This window comes from Colossoma macropomum, unplaced genomic scaffold, assembly GCF_904425465.1.
Source record: "Colossoma macropomum unplaced genomic scaffold, Colossoma_macropomum, whole genome shotgun sequence".
Taxonomy (NCBI): domain Eukaryota; kingdom Metazoa; phylum Chordata; class Actinopteri; order Characiformes; family Serrasalmidae; genus Colossoma; species Colossoma macropomum.
In genome coordinates this window covers 37,711-60,862 of record NW_023494894.1, presented here as the reverse complement: position 1 = coordinate 60,862, position 23,152 = coordinate 37,711, and the positions used below count along the sequence as shown (strand labels likewise).

The following is a 23,152-nucleotide window of genomic DNA, read 5'->3' as shown; positions in this document are numbered from 1 at the left end:
GGTCATAATGTTATATATACATAATGTATATATATATGTGTGTGTGTGTGCGTGTGTGTGTGTGTGTGTGTATGTTTATATATATATATATATATGTGTATATATATATGTATATATATGTATATATGTATGTGTGTGTGTATATATATGTGTATATATATATATATATATACACATACATACACACACACAACAATGTAAGTCTAAAATTGCAAAAATATAAATATAAATATAAATATTGCACCCATAAAATTACATAAAAAACCACAGAGAGAGACATGATGTATTGCACATTTAAAAAGAGATAAAAACCATAAAAATGGTTGATGACCTGAGTCTGCTCTGGCTTTTACTGTACAGTGTATTTGTGTTGTCAGTCCAGTCCAGATTATTTACAACTAGATATTTTTACATATATTTACAGCCTTAATGTCCATTCCCTGGATGTTCATTCTTTGGTTTTGCATGTGTTAATCTGGAGGCAGTTCCGCTGACACCAATGCTGTCTGGATCTGTAGCTTTCCTCACCTTATTCAATTCCTTCCTCACCTGGTCTTTAGTGAAGGACAAAGAAACCGAGCACCAAGTGTCAAGAGTAGGATGGTGGAGCACTGCCCAGGGGATGTGGTGGGTGAGGGGTGCATCGAGGGTTTACAGACGGGTTGTGAGCTACGTGTTGTAGACCAGGGGATGTGCACAGGAAATGCAGCAGAAGGGGAAGCAGCTAACTAAGATAACTATTGCTCACTGTAATGTAACCTACAGTGATGTTTCTTTCAGAACAGCTTTGTACCACAAATAGCACACTAATCTTTATTGTTGTGTGTATTTGTGTGATAGGTGATATTATTACCAGGTTTTGGCTGTCTATATGTTGATGTGGCTCATCAGAGTGGTACCATCATTCTCACGCTGGCACCAGAAAGGTGTGCTGGAGCTGTCATCAGTGAATATCACAGGTACACACACACAGCATACCACGTGCTAAAGACGTGAAAAGGGGAAAAACATTTTAACCTCTTAGAAAAAAGTTTCCTCACACAGGTCATGACTTTTGAAGCCAGTTAATCCTGCAAGATACCACAGTGAGAGCAAGCCTATGCAAACATGTACACGCACACTTACTGTGTAAAACAATCATTACAATCATTATACAATTCGCTGTGTCTCTTTTTTGCCATCTGTGTCTGACAGGGTGTCTGATCAAATGCTGTCCTTCCGTGTACTGCTGAATGAGGTCAGCGTGGTGCTTTCTGATGACATCACTAGTCCAGCTGGTTCAGTGGAGCTGTTGCGTCTGACTGTGTCTAAAATCCTAGTGCTCTTGTCCCCCACTGAGACCACTACAGGCGACACAACCCCCTCTTTTGCCCGCCAGATGCAGGTGCTGTGTGGCAATCTACAGATGGACAACCAGCTGTACAGCCGTTGTAGTTTCCACTTTCCTGTCCTTCTGTGCCAGGAGCAGCGGGCAGATGCAGACTGCTGGGTGGGCGATCGCGACCCAGTGGTGAGCCGTAAAGCTCTGGAGGACTTTCAGCAGGCATGCTTCCTGTGTGTGGGTCTCACATTGTCTAGCAATGGGTTCCAACTGGAGCAACTCAGTTTCCAACTCAAACCAGCCCGCATCTATTTAGAGGACACCTTTGTGTACTACCTGAAAACCCTTTTCCACACTTACATACCAGTTTCCACCCTGCCCAATGCGGTGGAAAGTGATATATTAAGAGAACCTGGTCCAGTGTTACCTGAGAAAGTGTACCAATCAATGCAGGCACTAGTCCAGCCAATAAGGCTGCAGCGACTGCTAATTGAGCCAGTCAGTCTGCTGGTCAGTATCCATGCCTCTCTGAAACTTTACATTGCGTCTGACCACACACCGCTCTCCTTCTCAAGGTTTGAGAGGGGACAGTTTTGTACCACCCCACGCCAACTTATACATGCACTGACCATGCACTATGCTGCAGGGGCCCTCTTCAGAGCAGGTGAGTGAGTTCCTTTCTCTCTCTCTCTCTCTCTCAGAGTCCTATTGATTTTGGTGTTATTAATATTCTGATGCATTCTGATTAGCTGTTTCAACCTCTGTTTCATGCTGCAATGTTCTGTAGCACTGTGTCTTCAGATTACTGTGGGAAAGAGACTCTCTACTTAATCGCAGTAGTCTTTGTGCGTGTGCATTTGTATTACTTATTCAGTGTATGTATATTTGGTACGTGTGTGTTTTGTTTTTACAGGCTGGGTAGTAGGCTCTCTGGAGATCCTGGGCAGTCCTGCAAGTCTGGTACGCAGTATCGGAAATGGAGTGGCTGATTTTTTCCGTTTGCCATATGAAGGACTGACACGTGGACCTGGAGCCTTCGTCAGTGGTGTGTCTCGTGGAACCAGCTCATTCGTCAGACACATTTCAAAAGGTGAAAGCAGTTGTGGACCTACGAACACATGCATTGCCCCCACAAGCACAAACACAATTACGCTGCTGTTTCACTTACACCCTTACCTGTAAGCATTGTGTTTTGCTAGTGATTAAACAGATATTGTACCAACTGCGACGTCTGATTAATCACAGTTTGTTTTGGCAGATCAACTACTGCTTGTTTTAAACTGGGACATTTTAGCCAATATTTTTCACCCTTTCCTTTTCTAGGCACACTGACGTCCATCACTAACTTGGCCACTAGTCTGGCACGCAACATGGACCGACTGTCTCTGGATGAGGAACATTATACACGGCAGGAAGAGTGGAGGAGGCAGCTTCCAGAGAGCCTGGGTCACGGTTTGCGCCAGGGCCTCTCGCGTCTGGGAATAAGCTTGCTGGGTCAGGTTCTCCCTAAAACAAACACTTTCACACACACTGTCTCTCCACATGCCATATTATTTGCATTCACAGTAGTGCTTGTGGGTGTGAGTGTGAAGGGATGAGGTCTGATCTGTGCCTTGTTTGGTTTCGTCTGTGTGGTTTCTCAATACATGTAGGAGCAATCGCAGGTATCGTGGACCAGCCGATGCAAACCTTTACCAGGCCTGTGGAGGCTCGTAGTACAGCAGCCAGCACCGCCCGGGGCGTCATCTCTGGAGTGGGGAAAGGAATTGTGGGGGTTTTCACCAAGCCAATTGGAGGAGCTGCTGAGCTTGTCTCACAGACAGGATATGGTATAAGAAGTTTTGTGTGTGTTTGTGTGTGTGATCACTATTATATTGGGGTTGCAGTTATACACACTATATATACAAAGTGAGGGGAAACATATATTGAAACACTTTTTTCTGTTACTTAATATAGTTCCAGTGCATACATTTACACACTACTAAATTTACACACTGAAGGCCAAATGTACGTAGCACAGCACAGACTGTGCCTGGATGCAACCACAGTATGCGCACACAACACACCTGAAATGAACGTTTGATTTACAAAGACTGCAACTTGTCTCACAAGTGCAGCCCACCCACTAACCGCTTTCTTGTGAGGCTTAGGGTTTAAAGGTGGTAGTAAAATTATAGTCTACATACTTGAGTCAAAACCGAAACTGTAAGTTCAGTCATGACCTTTATTTAAAATGCACATTATTTAAGAGTTTGCAGTAGTCTATGCAGGCCCTTTGAACATTAAATTAATCAGAAACACATTCAGATTAGTTTTGCATACTTAAATAAAGTTTAGATTTAGGCTAAGTATTTTAGTCACTGATCATAAATCCAATGTTTTTCTATTTACTATTTCATTTGTTTTGTGTGCATGCTGTTCAAACACTTAGGTAAAAATATATTAAAAATGTCTTTTGCACACTTTTTGTTGTGGATTTGATTTTGAATGGATATAATTGCCATTTTTACCCATCAGTCTGTCCATAATCTCTCATAATGACAAAGTGAAAATGTTTGGAGAGTTTTTCAAAAATTAATTAAGAATCAAAAACTGACAGCTCTTATTCACAAAGGTTTTCAGACTGTTTATTCAGTACTTTGTAGAAGCCCCTTTGGCAGCATTTACAGCTGCAAGTCTTCTTGGATACGTCTTTACAGACTCTGCACCTCTGGATTTGGGCAGTTTATCTGATTCTTCTTGGCAGATCCTTTCAAATTCTGGATGGCGAGATTCTGTGAACTGCTTCATTCCTTTATCCGTCCCTCAATTCTGTTTCACCATAGGGATGATGTTAGCCAGATGATGTGCAGCGCCTGCTTTTAGCCAGACATAGTGCTTGCTGTTCTGCCCAGTTCAATTTTTGTTTCATCAGACCAGAGATTTTTTTTTTCCTCATGTTGTCAGAGTCCTTTACATCCAAGCTTCTTCCATTTTACATCCAACGCAGCTCTACACAGGACTTTTAGAGCTCCTTTACAGTGACAATGGGTTCTTTCTTACGTCTCTGATCAAGGCCCTTCGGACAGCCAACTCTAGGAAGGTTCAAAGTTGTGCCAAGCTTCTTCCATTTTAAAATTATTACTATGTTCCTGGGAACGCTCAAAGCCTAAGATATTGGTTTATATCATTACTCTTTTTTATAGCTTGCCACAATTTGATTACAGAAAAATCAACAGACAGTTTCTTGGACTTTATGGCTTGTTTTTTGTCCTGACAATGCAGTGTAAATTGTGGGCCTTTTAGACCCAGGTGTGTGCCTTTCCGGAATATGTCCAGTCAATTCAAATTGCAACAGGTGAACTCCAGTTGAGTTCTAGACACATCTTAAGGATTCTCTGGCAACAGTGAATTACATCAGCAGATTGCATAAGGGAGCTGTCAGGAAAAACGAAAGGTTGCTTCTACATTAACAATGTTTGGTGATGTCACAGTGCTAAACAAATTCTGCAGCCCAAACTTAGAGCCGTCGTTTATAAACTGAAAGCCATTTTATTCACCATGGGAGTTTTCCTCCTTCAGCCTGGTCGGAGTTTACATCCCACCCCAAGCCGGTTTGAATGACACATGGCAAAGCCTGGCTGACCAGAAAACTGACTTGGAACAAAAATATATGGCCTTACTCTTCATAATCCTTGGGGACTCTAACAGAGCAAAATTAAACCAGAAACTATACTGTTCTTAAAGAGGCATATGCCTACAGAAGTGGAGATAAGGCCCTGAGATCAGATAGACTAAAAGAAGCTACACTGAAAAGCCTGCAAAACAGGTTTTCAGCCAATAACCCTGTGTGCCGTGGCCTTCAAGACATCACAAACTACAGAGGACCGTCACCCTGTGCTGAGGCAAACAAAGACCTGGCTAATAGCCTGAATGATGTCTGTTGCAGGTTTGATTAAGATATGTGAAGTGGATGTGAGCAGGCTATTCCAGAGACAGAAGCACAGGGTCCAGACGGTGTCTCCACATCCTGTCTCAAGGCCTGTGCTGACCAACTAGCCCCAATATTCACACAGATATTCAGCAGATTCTTAGATTTGTTCGAAGTCCACTCATGCTTCAGACGCCCTACCATCGTCTCAGTCCTTAATAAACTCTCCGACACAAGACTGAATGACTACAGGCCCAATGCTCTGACATCTGTGCTTTGAACAACTGGTGTTGGCACACCTGAAGGATGTCACAGGACACCTGCTGGACCCCCTGCCATTTGCTTACTGGGCAAACAGGTCAGTGGATGATGCAGTCAACCTGGGACTGCATTAGATCCTGCAACACCTTGACTGCCCAGGGACATACGCAAGGATCCTGTTTTTGGACCTTAGCTCGGCGTTCAACACTGTCATCCCAGACTCTACCAGCTTGCTTTATCCCCAGTCAACTGTCAGTAAATCACCAGTTTCTTTACAGGCAGAAAACAGCAGGTGCAGCTGGGGAAAGCCACTTCTGGTGTGCACACAGTCAGCACTGGTGCTCCTCAAGAATGTGTATTCTCCCCACTGTTCTTCTGTCTCTACACCAATGACTGCACTTCTGAGGACCTATCCGTTAAACCCCTGAAGTTTGCAGACAATACTACAGTCATTGGACTCATTGTCCAACATGGCGACAAATCTGCATATTGGTGGGAGGATGAATGGCTAGTGCTCTGGTGCAGTCAGAACAACTTGCAGCTGAACGCACTGAAGACTGTGGAGATGCCTGTGGACTTTGGGAGACACCCTTCAGTACTGCTCCCTCTTACAATATCCAACAGCCATGTATCTACCATGAAGACCTTCAAGTTTCTGGGAAGTATCGTTTCCCCAAGACCTGAAGTGGAGGACCAACATCAACTCCATCCTCATGTACTTTCTATGGCAAATAAGGAAGTTGATCGACTGTTATTGGATCTGTCCTGTGCACATCCATGCTCCACTGTCTACCCTCCAGGACTTGTACTCTTCAAGAACCAGGAAATGGGCAAGGAAAATAATTGTAGATTCCTGGCCTCCTGGGTACAAAATTGTTTCTACTGTAACTCCTCCCTTCCGGCAGGCAAACCCTGTATACTGACTACCAAACAGGACCAGTTTCTTTACTCAAGCCATCACCCTCATTAACAGCTAACCAGTAATATCAACTGCTTGGCCATAGCTACTCCTGTTTTCTCCAGATAGTTATTACACCCTGCTTCTCATCCATACCATTGTACACCGCAATTTCATTCCCATATTTGATGTACACTGCTGTCGTTGGCACTTCTTGTGGCTTACTTGTCCCCATCTGATCTTATGTTGTTTTGTCACTATACTGAATATTGTGTATTGTCTGTATATTATATTGTGTATATTACTAGAGAGACACCAACAGCTAGAACCAAATTCCTTGCTTTTGTCAACATGCTTGGTCAATAAATCTGATTTTGATACTGAATAAAGCAAACAGGATGCACCAGGCCACAATTTGTAATGCCACAGCAAATGGTCTGAATGCTTTAGTGAATGAGTTTTCGGTTTTTGTTTCAGTTTTAATTCACTTTTGAAAAACTCTAAAAAAACAAAAAAACAAAAAAACAAACAAACAAAAAAAAACTTTTTCACTTTGTCATTATGCATGATCTCCTCCTTTTTCTATCAAGAATTGGCAAAGGAGATTCCAGAGGAACCTTGGCAATTGGCTTTGATGTTTTTGACATGCCCAAAATTGCTGGATTTTTGGCTAGGCATATTTAATACATTTTCACACATTTGGAGCACACAATCCGAGCCTAATGCCCTTGCGGCTTTGTTTGGGATAGTTCTAGAAGATATATGAGCAACTTCAGAACAGTCAGAAGTCATAGCCTTTTCCATGTTACTGGCTAGGCGTATGATCCTACGTAGGTGGAAGAGGGCCGAGCCACCACTTCATAAAAACTGGAACAAAGAGGTTATGGCACATCTTAAACTTGAACATTTTTGACACCTTTTGGGACTGAGCATTCTCACTCACTCATTTCATAAAGGTCCTTTAAGGTTTTTTTTCTTCTCCTTTCCCCCTCTTTTGTTTTTCTCTCCTTTCTTGACTTTAGCAAGGTCTTAGGATATGTATATGCGAGGATTGCTGTTGGGGGGTTTAGGGGCTAGGAGAATTTGTCCCGAAGTTGTCTGGAAGTGTTTGTGCATAAATATTGAAAAAAAAAAAAAACATTTGAATAATATTAATATGCAAATGTCCTTTATTTTTGCATATTTGTTATAATAAATGGTTTTGGATCATCACACAAAATGTAATGTAAGATAAGGAGAACACAAGGAAACACAAAATAGAGTTTAATTGATCATTTCATTTATTGAAGAAAAAGGTTTTGCTACACCTACAGTCTCTTCTGAAATTACTGGAATAGCAAGGCCATTTTTTTTGTTTTTGCTATACATTGAAGACATTTGGGTTTAAGATCAAAAGATGAATATAAGATGATAGATCAGAATGACAGCTTTTAATTCCTGATATATACATGTAAATGTGTTAAACAGCTTAGGACATGGCACCTACTCACACCAAGAGTAGACATTCAGAACTATTAATTGTTTAAGAATTCAAATCTAACAGGGCACATCTGGGCAACAAGAAAGACCCGTCAGTACCATGTTCCAGTATTTTTGCTCACCTGAAAAACATGAGTTCAAACAAAACGTGCCCTGTTTAACGCATCTAGATGTAAATATCAGGAAATTAAAGCTGAAATTCTGATTTACCATCTCATATTCATGTTGGAATTGCTTCAAATTGGAGGACTTTTGAGTGTGAACTACCTGTTTAAAGTCCCGCAACAGCATCTCAAAGGGGTTCAAGTGAGGACTTTGTCTGGGCCACCCCAAAAAAATATTTTTGCTTCTTTTGAGCTATTCGCAGGTACAACTTGCTCTTGTGCTTTATATCGTTGTCTTCTGGCATAATTCTTACGCCCAATTCTCTGCTCGCCAATTATAGCAAGTTGCTCTTGCCCTGAAGCATCCCCACACCATCAAACTACCACCACAATGTTTGAGTAGTGGCATGATGTTATTACTGTAGAATTCTGTGTTGGCTTTACTTAACTCTGTAGCAACTAATTTGCAGCAAATAGTGCTGCCAGGCATTTCCCCCAAGTCACTAAAACAGCTGCCATTAAGCCACTCTTAAAAAAGAGAGCTCTGGATACATCTGTATTAAACAACTTCAGACTTGTCTCATATCTTTATTTTATAGCAATAGAAATAATTGAGAAAGTTGTTTTCAGTTAACTCATTAGCAGGTTTTTTTTTCATCTTAAAAAGTTGTTCAAAATTCTATCAGGCTTCTGACCTCACCACAGTACTGAAAATGAGTGAGGCAAAATATCAGTTCTGGTATTACTAGGTCTTAGTGCTGCATTTGACACTGTAGATCATAGAATACTTTTGGACAGATTGAAAAGTTGTATATGTCTGTATGACCTATTGAGAAGGCTGGAGTTACTTTATTACCATTGGCAGCTATAAATCTGATGAGGGTGGGGAGACCCCCAGGGATCAGTTCTTGGGGTTCTGTTTAATCTTACAGAGCAGCAACATTGATTATCATACTTATGCAGATGATATACAAATGTCCTCACACCAGATGATGACAGCCCAGTAGACTCACTCTGTCAGGGTTTGGATCATGAAAATACAACGCCATTTCTAAAAAAGTTGGGACGCTGTGCAAAATGTAAATTAAAAACAGAATGCAATGATATGCAAATCATTTAAACCCTATATTTCATTGAAAATAGTACAAAGACAACATCAACATCGAAAGTTAAAACTGAGAATATATATGCCCATTTTGAATTTGATGCCAGCAACACATTCCAAAAAAGTTGGGACTGGGCAACAAAAGGCTGGTAAAGTTGTATAATGCTAAACAAACCCCGGTCAGTAACAGGTCAGTAATAGGTCATCCCAGAGAGGCTGAGTCTTGCAGAAGTAAAGATGAGGAGGGGTTCACCACTCTGTGAAGGACTGCACGATCAAATAGAATAACATAGAACTTGGGGATTTCATCATCAACGACACATAATGTCATTAAAAGATTCAGAGAATCTGGAGAAATCTCTGTATGTAAAAGGGACAAGACCAAAAAACAGTATTTGCTGGCAATGATTTTTGGGTCCTCAGGTGGCACAGCATTAAAAACAGACATGATTCTCTAGTGGAAATCACTGCATGGGCTCAGGAACAGGATCCAGAGACACAGCCTCCTTCTCTGAGCCCGAGTTAATTTAAAATGGACTGAGGGGAAGTGGAAAAGTGTCCTGTGGTCTGACAAATCAAAATTTTAAATTCTTTTTGGAAATCATGGACACTGTCCTCCGGGCTAAAGACCACTGAGCTTGTTATCAGTGCACAGTTCAAAAGCCAGTATTCATGATGGTATGGGGGGACATTAGTGCACATGGCATGGGTGATGTGCACATCTATGAAAACACCATTAATGCTGAACAATAGATACATGTTTTGGCAACATATGCTGCCATCCAGATGATGTCTTTTTCAGAGAAGGCACTGCCAAACCACATTCTGCATGTATTACAGCAGCATGGCTCCATATTACGAGTCTGTGTGCTAAACTGGCCTGCCTGCAGTCCAGACCTGCCACCCACTGAGAACATTTGGCACATTATGAAAAGAAAAATACTGCAAATGAACTGTTGAGCAACTGAAATGCTGTATCAAACAAAAACAGGAAAACATTTCACTTACAAAACAACAGCAATTGGACTCCTCAATTGCCAAACGCTTGCAGATTGTTGTTAAAAGAAGAGGTGATGAAACACATTGGTAAACATGCCCCTGTTCCAACTTTTTTGGAACGTGTTGTTGTCATCAAATTCAAAATGGGCATATATTTTTCAAAAAAACAATAAAATTTCTCAGTTTCAACATTTGATATGTCGTCTTTGTAGTATTCTCCTTTAAAAATATGGTTTACTTGATTTGCACATCATTGCATTCTATTTTTATTTACATTCTGCATAGCATCCCAACTTTTTTGGAAATGAAGTTGTAATTGGATGAGACAGAATTTCCTTCAATTAAATGAAAATAAAATAGAGACTTTTTTGGCAACAAAGAGAAAAGACTTCAAGACAGCTTCAAGGGCTCGAAAAACAAGTCTAAAATCTTGGTGTTCCCAAAATACATCTCTGATATCTTATATACAGCTATATACATGGCTGCTGCGAACTTTACTTCTGCATCCAGTGTCCTCCTTGAGCCCAGGGTAAGCACATGCCGTGCTACAGACGTTAATTCTTTTTGTTCACAATGTAAGCAAATTTTAAAGGGCACTCTCCTTTTTAGCACTGATAAGGTCTCAGACCAGTTGTTGTGCACACCAGCACTCGTTTAGAACTCACTAACTCACCACCTAGGAGGCATTGAATTCTGGGTATTGTTTTTCAAATATATATATATATGTTTGACACCATAGTAAAATACTCCAATAATGCTAAGCTACCAAAATCCATTAAAAGGTCACCAGTGTTCGAATCAAATTGGTTTTATTTATTGAATGTTGTATTAATTATACTGTATATTATAATTTTTGTCGACACTTAAAGCAATAAATCTCTCAAGTGAGTTACGGTGATTTCATTTCGGGTAGGAGGTTTAAGCTGCTTTCACAATGAATGTGGATGCGCAGCTACCAGACACGCCTACTGCTCTTCTGTTGGTTGTGCCATAGCTGAAAATATTTGAACTCTGTATGACCCTGCATGACTGCCGTAGGAGATTCAGAAAATCTGCATCTGCGCCTGCGCATCCCTTTGAAAATGTGTTTGAAAGCACAGCAGTGAATTTTCCATGTTCAATGGGAAAGCAGCTTAACATTGCATGTGTGCCCAGCATCAGCCTTTAACGTGAAAAAATCGCACAGGCTCTTGCATTTTATTGCTTTAATATGTCAGTGCTGCTTGTCACAAGACCATGGCCAGGTTTTATCCTGAGTGGTACTTTACATATGGTCTTTGGTAGTCTGTTTTTACTTGCTAAAGTGCTTGAAGACTGTGGCTGTTTACATACAGCAAGTGTTGAGGTCTTTTAGCGATAAAGCAAAACAGAAAATGGACTGAGAGGTGGTCTTAGTTCAGTATGTTTTTGGGACCATTTAGAGGGGTCTGAGCACATATGCACAGAAAACCATGACTTAGTGGTCAGAGTCCACTTGAGACACTGAAAAGGTCCAAGTATGAAAATCTCTCAGTGTGGTTCATTGAAGTCTCAGAGCCTATATGTCATATTGGCAAATAAAAATATATACAGAGTATATATTATATTGGCATATTAATAAAAAAACAAAAAATATGTATTTGCTTTTATGTGTTTGTCTGTGTATATAGGCATACTGCATGGTGCTGGACTCTGGCAGTTGCCTAAGCAGCTATATCTGCCTACAGAGGGAAAAGCAGAAGATGCACCCAACAGCCATCTCAAATATGTTTGGTAATAAACATAAATGCACACAATTACATACATAATGCCATGCCTGGTTTAGATTTAAAATTCAGTTGAATTAGTCAGCATGTTCCATCATAATTAAAAAATGTTACATTATGATATAGGGCAGAATTTTTTTTACTATTTCTGTTATACACTCATTAACCACTGGTACACCTTGTTACACTCTCATTGCCCACTGCTGTAGAATCTACACTTATTGTCCATTTTATTAGGTCCACTTGCCATATAGGTGCTCTTTGTGGTTCCACTGTTGAAGGATTTTGTTACAAGAAGCATTTTATAAGACAGTTTTAGTCCTAAAATCTGATTGGATGAGCCATGTTTGAAGCTGTTATAAATAAAATATTTAGTATACACACATGTATAACTGCTTAAAAACAGTTAAGTTCTGTTTTAATGCGCCATTGAATGTGTCCATGAAGTAAGAAACTGGTTTTGTTTAAACAGAGGGACCAAAAGATAGCTAGCAGGCAAAACAACTCCTTCATTAATATCACAGGTTTTGATTAAAGTACTTATGATTCACAGTAAAACTGCAATATAAAAAAGTTAAGATTGTCTCTTCAATACCTAGGGATACTTAAGGCAGGTTTACACTGTGTGTTGATCAGAATGATAATGCTGTCACAGGCAAAAATCACACATTGTGAAATAATTATCTGACTGAATTGGTGTTCTCTGAACATTTAATGAGACATGGTCCATGGCGACTTTTTTTTTTCCCTGCATCTGTGATCAAGAACAGCTTGCGATAAAATTTTGTTCTTAAATGTCAAAATATGACTGCTTTTATGACATCTAAAAACAGTCAATAAGGAGCAGCATGAAATGATGTGTGTGTAAGATATGACATGATTCACATACAGAGGCACAGCTAAATTAGGCTCATTCATTGCTAGTGTTTCTTTGAAAATTTTCCTCAGTTTAATAGCCTTGCATGACTAACATGTATGATAACCTGGCTGCTTAAATTGAAATTGAAATTGAAAATCAGGTTTTGATTCCATGATGTTACCAAACACGCAAACCAATTAATTTATTTTGTTATTAGAAACCTATTATATTTGCTCAGATTTTTTCCTCTTCTTTTTCTTCTTGTTCTTATTATAATCCTTTTTCTCCTGATAAACATGTTGTGGAGGAGAGACCGTAAGTCGTAGAGACACCAAACGTGGTAGGTATTACCCCAATTGGCCAAAGGAGGGGGCTATAGTGCAGCAAAATGTGTTTTGCCTCATAACTCCTAAACCAAAATTTTTAGAGATAATATTCTATTTTTTTTTCCTGATTCTCATGCAACTGCTTCGAAAAAGTTCAGAGTCTGAAAAAAATTGACATTTCTAAACAACTTGGCTGTAATATGCTAATTAATGCTTTTGGAATAGTTCAGGATAAATCATAAATAATTAAACTTATAACTTGAGGGCCCTTCACCCTCTAGAAAACTAGACAGGCTTATTCAGTAGGAGATTCAGTAGGTAGCCTACCATTTTTTGTGAGCATACAACGCTAGGGGGTGCTGTAACTGCTGTATAACTGTCTCTAGGCCTCCGTGCATCCAATCAAGCTGAAATTTTGCACATAGCGTCTACTAGCCAGACAAAACCATAGTTTTCGAACTAGTCTCTGGATTTTCATTGTAACTTTTTGAAATTGGTCCAGAAATACTCTGTGCCCTCACTAGGGAAATAACCTCGATACCCTCAATAAATTACTGTGGCCATGGCATTGCTTCCTAAAATTGCTATAACTCATTAGTCATTAGTCCAATCGTTTCAAAATTGTATATATACAGAGGCTCTGACGGAGTCTGCAAAATTTTTTCCAGATTGGCCTTAAGGGGGCGCTTTAGCACTCAGAAACACTTAAATAATCAAAAATGCTATTACAATGTTATTACGAAGTGTGCAGATAAACAAATAGTGCTGTTTGATTCATTTCACTGACCTGAATAACTTTGTAATTGCATGTTATGTCAAAAATTTCACTCCTTGTATGGTATTTTGGCTTATTCATTCAAAGACTACAGGTCTTCATTATACAAAGGTCAAAAGGTCAATCTGAACAAAACTTGTTGAACATCTTTGTTGAAGGGCCCTGATTATTAATCATATCATATTGAGACATTTTGCCAAATTCTGACCAACTTTCACTTAGCTCCTCTAGGACAAAAGGGCCCCTTATAAGTGCATTGGGCCTCATTATAGCACACATATCAAATGGTTAAATTTGAAGAAGCAAACCACTGTGCAGCGCAGCTATGTGAGAAATGTTGCCATTAGTCATGAAGTTTTGACACCTATGCTGACAATCTCTTGGATGTTTTAGAAACCTTTGTAGATCAGTACATTTGAACGTGAACATACGTTTAAAGACCATTGCTCATTGATTATGGCTAAAGAAGGCCTTTTGATAAACTGGTTTCTGGTCAGTTTTTTTCTCTCTGCATATAAATATGACCCATACAGCATTAGGCCTGGTTAGGCCTATTTGGCTTAAACTGCAGAAGGGCTCATACTGCTGATGCATTCTTGAACCCACTCATTGCCGCTTGCGGCTATATTTGTTCATTATTATTAGAAGGGAAATTATTTGAATACCAGTGAAAAGTTCTTGTAGAATTAAACTACCTCCATGAAAGCATTTGCATGTTTTGAATGCCATCTACAAGTTTTGTAGATTTGTTCATGTGGTATCCCTTTATTACTTTTGCACATTTCAAATGGATTAAAATAGCATTTTTGAGCGCAGTGCAGATGCCTTAATCTTCATAAATATTTTTGTAAATATGATTTAGAAGTGTAGGTATTGTGCAAAAGGAGGAATAATCCCTGTGTTTTTAACTTCTTAAGAAAAACATTGCATATGACGCAGAATTATTATTAAGAATAAAGCCGTAAAGAACCAATTCATCGATCATGGAAATTACTATTAGTTGCCACCCTACAGGCCTATAGTCTAGGCCTTCAACAACTGATCATCTGTGATTCTGCGTTGCTGGAATGAAAACTTGCTGCCACTCTAGCCCTTTACTGATAAGATGGGACACCCTTGTGTTAGACATATTATACACTGTTTGGGAGCAGGACCCAGTATTTTAATTCCTGCGTGGTGTACTACATAGGGAGTAGAGAGCCATTTGAGATTCAGCCCCAGCATGGGAAACACCGTGCTAAGTAAGACTGGAAAATGCTTAGAGGTGCTAATAGAAGTTAGCATTGTCCTTAGAAAGCAAAGTTTTTTGCATTTAATAGGGCTATATTGTGATATGTTTATTGTTATGTTAAAAAGTGCATGAAGTGCTTGCAATATACAATGCTTGTGTCTGGAGGAACTTCGGCACACAGCGTTTATACAAACATTCAATTCTGACACGATTGGGAAAGAATTATTTGCTTGTGAGTTAAAATTGGTAGTTTTTAGCTGCCTCACCATACTACATAACTACACAGCCAGTGATGGGACTGAATGTTCTTATCGTCTTTTGACTGTCCCTGTTTGCTTGGCAAAAATAACATGCTCTGAAGGAACTGCTTTTTTGGCAGAATGATTGTTCATGTTGATTATTATTTATAACTTTATTTAATTATTTATTGAAAAATTGTGTATTTTTTCAGATTTTGTTACGCTCATTTTATAAAAGCAGTATGCAAATTGAGGCCATGTGTTACAGTGAATTTATCATGGGTAAGCATGTTATTAGAAACTCCCATATCTGTGATACAATCTCTGTAATGCACGCCACTCTGTAATGTGGCGTATTGTTTTGGTAGAGTGGGGTTTACACATACAACAAATATCAGTAAACTAAAAGGATTAATGCCACGTTTTTCATTATATGTCAGCTGTGAATATGCAGCGTTTTGGAATGAAACTTCAATAACAGATTGTAGTAAATCTATTTCTCTGTAGAATTTGTTACCCTGTCATTATCACTGCTGTACTGAGAATGATCCACCACCCAAGTAATACTTGCTCAGTTGTGGTCCTGTGGCAGTCCTGACCCTTTACGTAAATTAATCTGAAATTAGTAATTCTGTGTGTTTTTACATGCTGTGATTGCATATGTGTACATTTTGTGTGTGTGTATGTGTGTGTATGTGTGTGTGTGTGTGTGTGTGTGTGTGTGTGTGTGTGTCTCTGTAGGAAAATGCTGCAGTCACTGGGGTGGCCAGAGGTACACATGGCTCTGCATGTATGTATGGTGAGCAGCTCTGGCCAGGAGCATGCAGGCTGCCTGCTTCTCAGCGAGGAGGTGCTTTTCATCGTGAGTGTGTGTGAAGACACACAGCAGCAGGCCTTCCCAATCACTGAAGTGCAGTGCCAACAAGATGCACTCAAACCCGAAAAGCTCACTCTCATTTTGCATCAGCATCGAATCACCAGTGACAGCGAGGTAACTTCTTTTTCCTTTATTCTGTTTCTTTATCTCTTTCTCTCACACACAAGCACACAATGATAATGCAAAATGACTAGTTTTTAATGTTTTTCTCTCTGTCTCTATCAGGGTGAGGGTGTTCGAGAGCGCTTATCTGAGCAGCAGTACAGTCGGTTAGTAGACTATGTGACTCAAGTGTCTCAGTACCTCGCCCCTTTTCCCTCCTCCATCCTTCAGCATACCTTCATCACGGCAGCAGAGCCTCCCTCCAGCATCACCAAAGCATACCACTACTGCACAGACCCTGCCTATGCCCAAGTTTTCATAGGCAAATTCAACATGGTGAAGAACAAGGCACTGCACGTTGGCTTCAACTGAGATCCGATATTTAAATTGACTTTTCGGTCCATCTTTTTTAGCACAGAAGTGCTGATCTGGTATCAGCTTTTCTCAGTCATGCAAGTGTATTCGTTGGGATCTTATAGGCAAAAATGGATTCTCATTGTTCAGATTAGTATTTGTGGGTAAACACTGCCACAATCCACAGAATCACATTCAAGGAGAGGTGCAAAGAAGAAAGAGAAATAAAGGAGTCAAGAAAAAATATTGCACTAGAACCTGGAAGAAACTGGAGAAAATTATCTGTCTCCTAATTATTTTCTAAGCCTTTTTAAGAACTTTAAACACACTGAAAGCTCCCAGCATTTCTCTCAATGTCGCATTTCCCTGACTATGTCTGTTCATTGCATAAATGTGAATCTTATTTGTTTATTCCAAGAATCATTAAAAAAAAAACTTCAAAATCTGAGTTTATCACTAATGCGGGGTGCCCAGAAAGATGAAAGACTGAGTTAAATTGAAAGGAATGAGTTTGCAGATCTGTCAGTTTCTTCCCATGTGCAGTGCAGCAGACCCCTAAATACCTTTTTTTATGATACAGAATGTTGGATGAATTTAGATATTGAGGGTTGTGTCAAGGTTCTGTCTTTTAAGTATAGATATTAGTGGTTGTGTTAAGCTATGAAGTAAATTATAGATTTTTTTCCTTTTTTGTAGACAGTGTGAAAATGTTTTTTTTACATTTCTGCAAACTCTCACTTAATATTTAGTATAAACATTGCTTAAAGATGTATGCTGCATTGTGTGAACCTATTACAGATTTACATTTGATGACTGTATATAATGTAATATTAGTAAATATTCTAATAAAATGTGAAACTTTGGTTCAACCTTGGTTAATGTCATTTGCGAGCTTTTTGTGTTGATTTTCCCTCCAGACATGCGCATCACCAGTTAGCAGCTTGCGTAACATTACATAATTTTTATTTTCACACTGAATGGCTATTAGGGATGCACATGTTGGCAATTCTTTTGACTGATAACTGACCAACATAAAAAAAAACAATAGACCAAAAGTAATTTAAATCAGTTACAAACAGAGAAAAATAATAATTAAAAAGCAAAAGTTCAAAAACTTTGGAGAAACAAATGAGTCAAGCTTTAGTGTGTCCCGAACTGTATCCCAGCTCATTGATGCACCAAAGATAGAAGCAGAATTACCACCCCCTTGTAAAAGCCTGGGGGACCTGAAGCATAATAAAGTCTTTTGAGTCGGTTTGGTAGAGTCCATTATTCACAGAGAGCATGGATTTATATCCATGCTCTCTGTGAATACAGTGACATTTGGCCAATGAGAGCCTTGTAAATAAAAAGTAAAGTTTCTTTTTGCACAGACAGGGAGGTCTACCACAGAGAGAGGTCCCTCATATAGGTCCATCATCATACAAAACGATGTAGTATTATACTATATAATAGACCTCTGTCATATAGTATGCAATGATGAGTACTGTATGAGTCTCTCGTAATAAATCACAAAGCATAATCCGCAGTACTAGCTGAGGCATTTCTGTACAGCACATCACTGTAAACAAAGGAAAGTTGTCTGCACGATCATTTTACTGCTCAATTCAAGTAAAAACTTTTTTATATAGTGCTTTTTACGAAAGATGTTGTCGCAAAGCAGCTTTACAAAAAATCTGGGCCCAAGCCCCAATGAACTATGAAAGTAACAATGAGAAATAGATTTATGAAAATCGGTCACAGTTACCTGTGAAAATAACAGTAAAAAGTGCAGTGAAAATAAGAGTCTTCTTCATTTTCCATTTTTCTAATAATGAAGATCTGCTGTTATGTTTGATTGTGTTTGACCAGTGTGCCATGGCCAGTTACTTTTTCAAAACATTCTAAAACATCTATCAATGTTAGAATGCTGGTGTTTATTTTAGAATGTTTGGTTGGTGTGCTCTGCCCTTAAGCATCATTGACTGCTGTTGGAAGCCTATCATGATAGTATGAAAATGAGAAGAGCTCAGTGTACTCTAATGCAGGTGACAAAATGTCTACGATTAAATTGTTTTGAGTCTGTCCAGGCACCAGTATCATCAGGAGGGTGAGTGGCAAGCAGGTGAGGCTTGCTTTGTGCAGCCTTGGACAGCAAGAAGCTCCATGATGGTAAAACTGGTCAAAAAGGTGGGCGAACAGGGGCACCCAGACAGCACAGGATGGGCAGTTGTTTAGTTTGGTAATGAACACAGACAGTTCTGTTTGGGGTGACTGAGAGCAATACAGTGATGACCCATATGAAAAAAATATATGCCCATGTATTTATATATATTTGAAATTAATTTTAAACACATTGCAATCTATGCCGAAACACATTCCAAACATTAACATGTATTTTAGTATATATTGCCATGTTAACCAAATATATTTTAAAATACATTTTTTTGATGTAGGAGGAGATATTACACATGGAAGTGTTCCATACAAAAATAAACGCATGTGAACGTAGCACTGTCACCTCATAGAAGGACATGCTAAATTGCCCCTAGGTGTGAATGTGTGTGTGTATGTCTGTGTGTCTGCCCTCCCCCTACCTTTTGAAATTAACTTGTATTCCAGTATCTTAATTTTAATCAGCAGTGACTCCAGCAGGCCTAGTTTTACAGCGTAACTAAAAAGGGAAAGCCAGAAGTTAACAAAGATTAACAAAGATTAACAAAGATTTCAGCACCCCTCTGCTTCAACATCAGCAAACTTGAGTGAGTGTGTGAGAGCAGCGGGACGATAGCATAGACATCCTTAGTTAACCCTAATACTCAGTATGTCAGTGAACCCTGAGATCTGCACCTTTTATCTAAAGGGAAAAACTAATTACCAAAGCCTTGACTAAGCAAGTTAAGTTTTAATCTATACTTAAAAACTGAGTCCCAAACACTGACTAGAAGGGTATTCCAAAGCTAGGGGGCTTTGTATGAAAAGGCCATACCACCTAATGTAACTTGTAAAAATTCTGGGTACTCATTGTGACCCAGCACCTTATGATCTAATTAGGCATGACGGTTCATTAATAAAAGACAAGCTCACTCAGGTACTGAGGGGAGAAGCCATTTAGAGCTTTATATGTCAGTAGCAGAATTTTGTACTCAATGCAGAATTTAACTGGCTACCAATGGTCAAACTGGGCTGATATGGTCAAACTTTCTAGTTCTTGTAAGGACTCTGCCTGCAGCATTCTTAACTAACTGAAGTGTGTTAAGGCTTTTGCTGGAACATCCAGACAGCAGGGCATTATAGTAATCATCAAGGTGATAAAGGTGTGGACTAATTTTTTCCGAATCATGTAGAGACATTGCTTTTCTTTACATGGCAATATTGCAAAGATGAAGGAAAGCTGTTCTTGTAATATTGCTTATACATGCATAAAGGGACAGATTGGGATCGATTGTGATGCCAGGGTTTTAATAGATATATCTGATGCAACTGAGAAGCTACTAAGATTTTGCATTAATTTAGATTTTTTTTTCTGGTTTGTTTCTAGCACTTAAGAACCAAGAAGAGGTTCTTTGTGTTTTGTCTGAGTTGAGTAGGGGGAAGTAACTTGGCATCCAGTCTTTCTGGTTTGGGCGATATATAGAATTGTGTGACATCAGCGTAGCAGTGGAAATTTATGCCATGTTTATTGATAACAATTCAGAGTGATAACATATATAATGCGGATCCTAGAATTCCTAAACAGTGTCTTGTGCCACACCATACTTCAGGAGGGATGGAACACCATTCGTCCAAAAGATAATCCCTCAACTGGTCAAACCATTCAGTGACCCCCTCTGGGATGTTGACCTTGTCATCCCAGAAGAGACTAAAATAAAAGAGAATAAAAGCTGTCAGAATTTTGTATTAATTGGCAGTGACTCTTCTCTCTAAGGGGACAAGTGGACCCATGCCAGCAAAATACCCCCAGAGGATAACAGTAGGGGTCAAGAATTCAGGCCTGTACCATTCTCTAAGCGTAAACCAGATATGTGTTGTATGTTTCCTATGTTTGATCAACCAAAATTTGTTCTACTACTGTGAGCCTATGAGCCGAGTCAAATTGATTTCTAGTGTTTGACTATCATACCTGCTTGGTTATTTAAAGTGGTAAGGTAGACTGTCTCCATCATACAGTCAGGTATTTTGACAGACACAACTTTTGTAATTTTGCCTCTGTTTACCTTTCCACCCACTACAATGGATTTGACATTAAGCAATCAAGATGTAATTGAAGTGTAGACTTTTAGTTTTAATTCAAGGGTTCAAAAAATTGTATTAACCATAAGTATGTTAGTTAACCATACTAGCATAAGTATAAATGCAAGGATTATTAATACTAATTAACGTATTTATATAATTTTTTTATCATTATTGATACTTGGATGCAAATCGCCAATCGTCTGGGACATCACCAAATGCTGAGTTTACTACAGCTGCCTTCAGTTGCTGCTTGTTTATGGGTCTTTCTGCTTTTAGTTAGTCTGCAACAATCATCCACTTTAACTGTCTTCCCTGGGCTTCCAAGTCTTTTTGTGTTGCAGAGCTCGTCAGTGCATTCTTCTTTTTTAAAAATGTACCAAACTGTTGATCTGGCCAGTCCTAAAGCTTCTGCTATCCTCTATTTTGTATTTCAGCCTAATGATGACACCCTTCACTTGTTATTCATGGTGTTGCTGTTCATGGGAACCTCTAAGTTCCCATGAACAGTTACCAAATGCATACTGAACACTTGGAATCAACTCCACACCTTTTATCTCTTTAATTTGTCATAAAATAACTTTTGAGCATGTGAAAAAGAAGGGACTATGTAAAAATGGCTGTAATTCCTCAGTGGTTAATGCAATATTTTGTACAACCCCTTGAAAGTCTACACTTCATCACCATCTTGACTGCTTAATTTAAAATCGATTGTGGTGGCGATATTATAAAAATTGTGTCACTGTCCAAATACTTATGGACCATGATCATAGGTATGGATCATGATCATGTAGGTTTGCTTCCTTAAGATTCTAGTGCCTGGTGCACTGTCAGTTTTTCTGCCAAATTCAATTCTTATTTCAATACGTTATAATGCATAATGTCACAGGCAGAGAGCCATTTCGGGCCCAGTTGAATAATATACATCCTATAAAGCCTCAGAAAAACTTCAATAAAATACTTTTAAAAGCTTGTGTGTTAGGTTATGTTATGATCATTCCTATGACCAAGATGCTAACCTTTTCAGACTTTCAGATCATAGACCTAAGCAATGGTCATTATAGTGGTCAAATGTTGCTTTAATTAATGTTTTGTTAACATTTGTGTTACATTTGTAAGTTTCAATGTTGGCCTCTACAGTCATATTTGGATTAGTCTATACTAATAAAATAGTTTATATCAAGTAATAAAAAGGCAAAAACATTTTATTGCTTGGTGATGTTTAAAAACAGTTAAGTTATGAATCATAAAAGCAATTCAGAGTGCTTCATAAAAATAAAATAAGACAAATACCATTAGAAGTTCTGGAAAAATATCAAGATGAAAAGACAGATATGTTAGATTAAAGAAATATCCAGCACTCGAGTATTTTCATGACATGAAATGATAATTATGACATGAAATGTTAAATATTGCACGAAAAAAAAAAGTCATGCTACCAGTAACAGTGAGTAAAACATTGTGTATGTATCATTTAATATTACTTGCTACCTTTTTCTGAACCTGTTTCCTGGGCGCAAACAGGGATAAGAGGATCTTTCTCTCCAGAGCTGGTGCTAGCTGCTTTAAGGTAATGTACAGTCACGTTAGCCTGGTTGTTTTGCTGCATCGAGTCACACTGAAGCAAGAAGTTCTAAAGCATGTCTGCATTATTTTCGGTTCATGCACTCATGCTAAACTCCACCCTTGGCTCAACTTTGGAAAATGCTCAAAAATGGGAGTGGCATGTGGGGAGGGGCACTGCAGTGATATACAGGTTTGCAGGTGAGGCTGCGGGGAAATAGCTAACATTAGCTATCATAAAATATGGAGAGTGACAGAATCAAACAGCACTTTTGCAACTTAGAGGTCTTACGAGGTTGAGAGGTCTTAAGAGTTTTCTCTACTACTACCATCTTCGACGGGGGAAGGTATTTCTGATCAGACAGTGTGTCTTGAGCCTTAACAATATGAGAATTTTTTAAAACTTTTATCATATATCAATGATAATACTGGTTAATGCAAAACCTTTCACTTTATAAGTACTGTTAGTCACTACATTACCACCAGGGTTCTTATTTAGCACCAATCCAGCCCCTCTTCTCATGCTGGGGCCGAATCTCAAATGGTTCCCTGCTCCCTACCTATACTATACACTGTATACTGGATCCTGTACATCAACCCGGCAAAATATAGCTAAGAAAGTCATTTGTGACTCAGCCACATCCATACTCAATAAATGATGCACTATTTGGCTGCAGAGGCTAGAATTTCTAAACTTTCAAGGCTAGCACACTATTTAGGGAGGATTAAAATTCAGCCTGGGTTTGATATTACTTCTAAATGAAACTCGAACATTTAAAGCATGTAATCCTT

At 39.0% G+C, this 23,152-nt stretch overlaps 1 protein-coding gene across 2 annotated transcripts in view; it reads left to right on the top strand.

The window, feature by feature from the left end:
- The window catches only part of LOC118800430 (vacuolar protein sorting-associated protein 13B-like), a 402,625-nt gene extending 385,166 nt beyond the window's left edge, over nt 1–17,459 (top strand). For both annotated transcript variants that reach the window (XM_036560640.1, XM_036560641.1), the window contains exons 55-62: nt 841–959; nt 1,195–1,985; nt 2,235–2,411; nt 2,645–2,815; nt 2,974–3,150; nt 11,727–11,829; nt 15,994–16,243; nt 16,355–17,459. In XM_036560640.1, coding sequence (XP_036416533.1) covers nt 841–959; nt 1,195–1,985; nt 2,235–2,411; nt 2,645–2,815; nt 2,974–3,150; nt 11,727–11,829; nt 15,994–16,243; nt 16,355–16,603 — 2,037 coding nt within the window. In that variant the 3' untranslated portion in view covers nt 16,604–17,459. The remainder of the gene's footprint in view (nt 1–840; nt 960–1,194; nt 1,986–2,234; nt 2,412–2,644; nt 2,816–2,973; nt 3,151–11,726; nt 11,830–15,993; nt 16,244–16,354) is intronic.
- The last annotated feature ends 5,693 nt before the right edge of the window (nt 17,460–23,152 follow it).